Genomic DNA, 6970 nt, shown 5'->3' on the forward strand with positions numbered 1-6970 from the left:
TTGGATTTGATACTGGTAAGGAACCGGGCCAAGTGTTAGATTTGTTTGTGGAGGAGCACTTTGGAGATTGTGACCACAATTCGGTGTCTTTCACTATTGCAATGGAGAGGGATAGGACCATAGGGCAAGGTTTATAATTGGGGGAGGGGTAATTACGATGCGATTAGGCAAGAGTAAGGGAGCATAAGATGAGAACAGAAACTGTCAGGGAAAGGCACAAATGGAAAGTGGAGCTTGTTCAAGGAACAAATATGGCGTGCCCTTGACAGGTATGTCCCTGTCAGGCTGGGAGGAAATGGCTGTGTGAGGGAACCATGGTTCACAAAAGAGGTGAACGTCTTGTCAGAGGAAAAAGGAAGAGTATGTAAGGATGAGAAAAACAAGGTTCAGTTGGGTCACTTGAGGGTTACAATGAAGCAAGGAATGAGCTAAAAAAAAAAGGGCTTAGGAGAGCTAGGAGGGGCATGAGAAGTCCTTGGTGGGTCAGATCAAGGAAAACCCCAAGGCTTTTACCCTTAGGTGAGATATAAAAGAATGACCAGGGGGAAATTAGGGCCGGTCAAGGACAGTAGTGGGAACTTGTGCATGGAGTCAAAAGAAATAGGAGAGGCATTGAATGAACACTTTCTTCAGTGTTCACCAAGGAGAGGGGCCATGTTTTTGAGGATGAGAGTGTGATTCAGGCAGGTAGGGCTGGAGGAGGTAGATGTTTTGAGAATGGATATATCAGCAATTTGAAAAACCTGAGGGTCGACAAGTCCACCGAACTAGATGGGATATAGCCAAGGGTTCTTTGGGAGGCAAGGGATGAGATTTCAGAGCCTTTGGCTTGATCTTTGGATCCTCACTGTCCACAGGGATAGTGACAGAGGACTGCAGAGTGGCGAATGTTGTTCCTCTTTTCAGAAAGGGAATAGGAATGATCCTGGTAATTATAGGCCAGTTAGTCTTACTTCGTGGTCGGTACGTTAATGGAAAAGGTCCTGAAGGATAGGATTTATGACCATTTGGAAAGATGCAGCTTAATCCGGGATAGTCAACAGGATTCATGAAGCATAAGCCTTTCCTCAAAAATTTGATTGAATTCTTTGAGGAGGTAATGTGTGTAGATGACGGTAGAGCAGTTGATGTCATATACATGGATTTTAGTAATGCTTTGATAAGGTTCCCCATGGTTGGCTTATGAAGAAGTGAGGAGGTGTGGGATAGAGGGAAATTTGGCCATTTGGATAAGTAACTGGCTATCACATAGAAGACAGAGGGTGGTGGTGGATGGAAAATTTTCAGACTGGAGACCAGTTATAGCGGTGTACCACCGGGATCAGTGCTGGGTCCTCTGCTATTTGTGATTTTTATCAATAACTTGGAGGAGGGGGCTGAAGGGTGGGTCAGTAAATTTGCTGATGATACCAAGATTGGTGAGTAGTGGATGAGATGGAGGGCTATTGTAGGCTGCAAAGAGACATTGGAGAGGATGTAGAGCTGGGCCGAAAAAATGGCAGATGGGCGTTTAAGCCTGATAAGTGCAAGGTGATTCATTTTGGTAGAAAAAAATTTGAATGCAGATTACAGGGTCAACGGCAGGGTTCTGAGGAATGTGGATGAACAGAGAGATCTTGGGGTTCATGTCCACAGATCATCTGAAGTTTGCCACTCAAGTGGATAGAGCCGTGAGAAGGCCTATAGTGTGTTAGCGTTTATTAACAGGGGGCTTGAGTTTAAGAGCCGCGGCAGTATGCTGCAACTGTACATGACCCTGGTGAGACCATATTTGGAGTATTGTGGGCAGTTCTGGTCACCTCATTATAGGAAGGATGTGGAAGCATTGGAAAGGGTGCAAAGGAGATTTACCAGGACGCTGCCTGGTTTCAGGATAGGTCTTATGAGGAAAGGTTGAGGGAGCTAGGGCTTTTCTCTTTGGAGCGGAGGAGGATGAGAGGTGAATTAATCGCGGTTTATAAGATGATGAGGGGGATAGATAGAGTGAACGCTCAGAGACTATTTCCTCGGGTGGATGTAGCTGTTACAAGGGGGCACAACTATAAGGTTCAATGTGGGAGTTATAGGAGGCATGTCCGAGGTAGGTTCTTTACTCAGAGTGCGGTAAGGGTGTGGAATAGACTGCCTGCTGTGCTGGTGGAGTCGGACACATTAGGAACTTTCAAGCGGTTATTGGATAGGCAAATGGAGCACACCAGAATAACAAGGAGTGAGACAGCTTGATCTTGGTTTTGGCCAATGCATGGCACAACATTGAGGGCCGAAGGGCCTGTTCTGTGCTGTACTGTTCTATGTTCTCTATGTTCTATCTTCTAAACCAAGTCCCTTGGTCTTGATAGCTTGCCTCCCAGAAGTGGCTGCAGAAATGGATTCACGAGTTGTAATCTCCTAAAATCCCTAGATTTCTGGGTCGACCCAATTTTGTCCGTTAAAATTTCCAGAATATCCAGAGGCTTTACTAATCTCTCACTGTTTCTTGGATAGCACAGCAGCGACTTGTATGTATTTGGTGGCTTTAATGAAATAAAATGCCCAAGGTGTTTCACAGGTGGGTTCTATAACAAAATCTGACTCCCAGTCACTTCGGAGATGTTAGGGCAGAAAACAAAATATATGGTCAACAAATAGTTTTTGAGCAACCTTTTAAAGGAGGAAAGAAAGGGGGAGAGATTTGGGGAGGCGGATGGGAGGGGGGTGTAATTCTAGACCTTAGGAACTCAGCAGCTGAAGGCTGAAAAGGCACCAATGGTGGAAGAATTCAATCAGGCGATGCATTTCTTAAAATTATGACAAAATATTAATATATTCATAAAAGGAAGAGAATCAGAATTCATGTATTTAGGACACATAGACCAGAACTCTCTGCCAATTCACGCTAGAGGGATTCTCCAGTCTCACTACAGTTAGCAGGGCAAACTAGTTGGTTTGTTTTAGATTTATTGTCACCTGTACTGTGGTGCAGTGAATAGTATTGTTCTGCATACAGTCCAGGCACATCGCTCCATGCATGAAAAACATAGGACATACGATAAACAAACACACAATGTAAATACATAATAATAACCTTTATTGTCACAAGTAGCCTTACATTAGCACTGCAATGAAGTTACGGTGAAAAGCCCCGATTCGCCACATTCCGGCGCATGTTCGGGTACACAGAGGGAGAATTCAGAATGCCCAAATTAGCTAACAGCATTTCTTTCGGGACTTGTGGGAAGAAACCGGAGCACCAGAAGGAAACCCACGTAGACACAGGGAGAACGTGCAAAGCCCGCACAGACAGTGACTCAAGCCGAGAATCAAACTTGGGACCCTGGTGCTGTGAAGAAACAGTGCCAATCACTGTGCTAACCGTGCCGCCCAGACAGTTGACATAGAATCATGGAATCCCTACAGTGCAGAAGGAGGTCATTTACCGACCCTAGGAAAGAGTGCCCTACCTAGGCCCACACCTCCACCCTATTGTTGTAACACAGTGATCCCACCTAATCTTTTGGACAGTAATGGGCAATTTAACCTGGCCAATCTGCCTAAACTCTTTTTTTTATAAATTTAGAGTACCCAATTTGTTTTTTCCAATTATGGGACAATTTTGCTCGTCCAATCCACCTAACTTTCACATCTTTGTGTTGTGGGGGCGAAACCCACGCAAACCCAGGGAGAATGTGCAAACAAAGTGGCCCAGAACCGGGATCGAACCTGGAACCTCAGCGCCGTGAGACTTCAGCGCTAACCACTGCACCACTGTGCTGCCCTCCAATCCACCTTACCTGCACATCTTTGGACTGTGGGACAAAACTGGAGCACCGGAGGAAAACTTGCAGACACAAATAGAAAGTGCAAACTCCACACTGATAGTCACCAAAGGCCGGAATTGAATCCGGGTCCCTGGCACTGTGAGGCAGCAGAGCTAACCACTGTGCCACTGTGCACCGGGTAAAGCATAGGGAATATGATAATAATAATATAAATAAAGGTTTGGTTTCCACTTTAAGCACTCTTTAGATCTCTCTTTTGTTAATGTGTGGCCTGTCAATGCCTGTGAGCAACGCAGGTCTAATTTCATAAAACTCCTTTATTTACATTCCAGTACATTCTAAGCTTCTAGTTAAGTACATTCCTCGATTCTACATCAAATCCATCTTATCATCTCATCTTTTCCACATGACAGCTGATGTCACGGTTACATCATGAAACACATCTCATTACCATAACTCTGAACCTATTATTCTCCAAATGACAATATATACTTCCTGATCAATTCGAGTTTCAACATGGGAGCATAATTTCTGATCAGCATACATGTTAAATATTTTTCAATATAATATGAATTATCATCTGTTGAAACAAACTGCAGGAGAATCTGATCAGAATGTGTTTTTTTCTAGTTGTTGGTTAAAAATCCAGCAGGAGTGGTTAAACATTTAAATTTTCCTTCCGCAGAAAATCTCTGCTGCTTGCACATCAGCTCCTGATTGGGGTTCAAACATGGAAAAACACAAAGAGGAAAGAAATAAGAACAAGCCCGATTCTACAGAAGCTGTTAACTCCGTGCTACTTCTTGTCATCCCAGAGATGTGAATATTTCTGCTCAAATTGTAAACAGTGGCTCTGAAAATTGTCAGCTGCGCTGGTATTCTCTGATTGTAACGAAAGCAGGCGTTCTCTGGAACAGTCAATAACTCGGCCAGGACCCAATTAAAATGATGTCTGAAGTTTCCTCTGCAAGCATCAATTTGGGGCAGGGTGGTTCGGGGTAGAATTACCGAGGATCAGATTTCATGCATCGTGAACCTTCAGTCATTCTCCTGCCTGAATCCTGGTGTTCATACAGAGGATTTCAGTCACTGAACATAGAACATAGAACATAGAACAGTACAGCACAGAACAGGCCCTTCGGCCCTTGATGTTGTGCCGAGCCATGATCACCCTACTCAAACCCACGTATCCACCCTATACCCGTAACCCAAAACCCCCCCCCAACCATACTTTTCAGGACACTACGGGCAATTTAGCATGGCCAATCCACCTAACCCGCACATCTTTGGACTGTGGGAGGAAACCGGAGCACCCGAAGGAAACCCACGCACACACGGGGAGGACGTGCAGACTCCGCACAGACAGTGACCCAGCCGGGAATCGAACCTGGGATCCTGGAGCTGTGAAGCATTTATGCTAACCACCATGCTACCGTGCTGCCTAACATTGTGGACAAGGTCTCCAGCTCTCACACAAAATTCTCACCTACAGTACACAATGGCTGGGTTCCCCTTCCATTAGCCACGGGATGTGGGTGAGTTTCACGCAGAGGGACCTGATTCACACTTAGCCTTATCACCAAATGTCCCACTGACTCAAAACACTGAGGGCGCGATTCTCTCCAAAGGCGGCGGGTCGTGAAGGCTGCCACGAAAACAGCCGTGTTTCACGGCAGCCCCCAAGCCCCCGCCCGGGACCCGATTCTGCTCCCCGGTCGGGGCTAGCATCGCGGCCCCGTGAACTATGGCATCGCGGGCTTAACGAATTTTGTTAACCCCGCGCGCCAAAGTTAGCGACGGCTGACGCATTGATGACGTCATCCGCGCATATGCGTTAGACCTGCGCATGCGCGGTTGGTAATGCCCCTCAGCCGCCCCGTGGACTGATCCAGCAGGGCGGCGGAGTAACAACGAGTGCGCGGGGTGAGTACCCGCTGTCCACGATCGGTGCCCACCGATCGCGGGCCCATGCCACCCTTAGCACGGCCGTGGTGCAGCCGTGCCAATCGGTGGCATGGTTGTGCAGAACGGCACTTTGGCCCCGTTTTCACGAACTTGTGTATTCAAATTCGTGAAAACAGCCGTAAAGGCCTTGGAAATCGGCCCATCGGCCAGGGGAGAATCGCTGCTCGCCGTTTTTTTTACATTCGGGGGGCGGGCGTGGGGGGGGGGAGAATAGCGGGACGGCGCTGCCCGCTATTCTCCCTCCCCCCGTCGTGAGTGCAGAGAATCTCGCCCTGACTGTCCATGTGTAATGCTGACAGTCGGAGTACCTGCTGACACAATTTACTCACGACTTGTTGATAGATTCCATGTCTCCCCAGGAACTGCGGTATGAAATATACGGGTCATTAGATCTAATCGGATCAACTCATGCTGAATAATTACTTTCTCACATTTGTATATTTGTGACAATATGTATTTTTATATTCACTATCTTCTGTAACACTGCACTGTACATGATAAGGTTGGTGTGCTTTAATCAAGGTAGAAAAATCTCCAACGTGTGTATCAGTTTGCGACTGTAGAATCTACAGTAGAAAACATTAACAGCATGTTTTCATGGCACACTTTCATCTTTCCATTCTCCGCTGTTCTATTTTTCCACCAAAGTGGACAAGGCCAGTTTTCCACATTACATGTCATCTGCTAAATTTTTTGCCTGTTCACTTAAACTAAGGGTGTCCCATTGTAAATTCTTCATATCACTCTTACAAATTGCTTTATTACTTGTCTTTGATTGTCAACAAAATAGTCTACAATAGAATCAGCCCTTCATGGATGTCATTATTATAGATTGTATATCTTGTCAGCGCTGATGACTGTGGCATTCCACTAATTCCAATTTGCCATCTTGAAAGTTTATTTCAGAACTATTTAGTTCCTGTTAGCTAACTCTCAGCATGTGTTAATCTTTACTTTTTGCAGCGACCATTTATACGACTCCTTTTGAATATCTTTTGGAACATCTTTGGAATGTCTTTTCTACATCTTCAAATAATTCTCAGAAACCTCTCAGACAAGATTTCCCTGTCAAAAATAAAAACATTTTAACTGTGCTTGATTTATTTGATTTCTCTAAATGTCCTGCTTTTTTAATAAAGGAGTTCAGCATTTTCCCAATGACAGATGTTCTAACTGGACCACATGGGGCAGCATGGTAGCATTGTGGTTAGCACAGTTGTTTCACAGCTCTAGGGTCCCAGGTTCGA

The 6970-nt window shown here is 45.5% G+C and overlaps 1 protein-coding gene across 2 annotated transcripts in view; it reads left to right on the plus strand.

Annotated features, from left to right (window-relative positions):
- The window catches only part of LOC119951661 (sodium- and chloride-dependent neutral and basic amino acid transporter B(0+)-like), a 67274-nt gene extending 62554 nt beyond the window's left edge, over positions 1-4720 (plus strand). For both annotated transcript variants that reach the window (XM_038774850.1, XM_038774851.1), the window contains exon 14: positions 4444-4720. In XM_038774850.1, coding sequence (XP_038630778.1) covers positions 4444-4581 — 138 coding nt within the window. In that variant the 3' untranslated portion in view covers positions 4582-4720. The remainder of the gene's footprint in view (positions 1-4443) is intronic.
- The last annotated feature ends 2250 nt before the right edge of the window (positions 4721-6970 follow it).

Source organism: Scyliorhinus canicula, chromosome 17 (assembly GCF_902713615.1).
Source record: "Scyliorhinus canicula chromosome 17, sScyCan1.1, whole genome shotgun sequence".
Taxonomy (NCBI): Eukaryota; Metazoa; Chordata; class Chondrichthyes; order Carcharhiniformes; family Scyliorhinidae; genus Scyliorhinus; species Scyliorhinus canicula.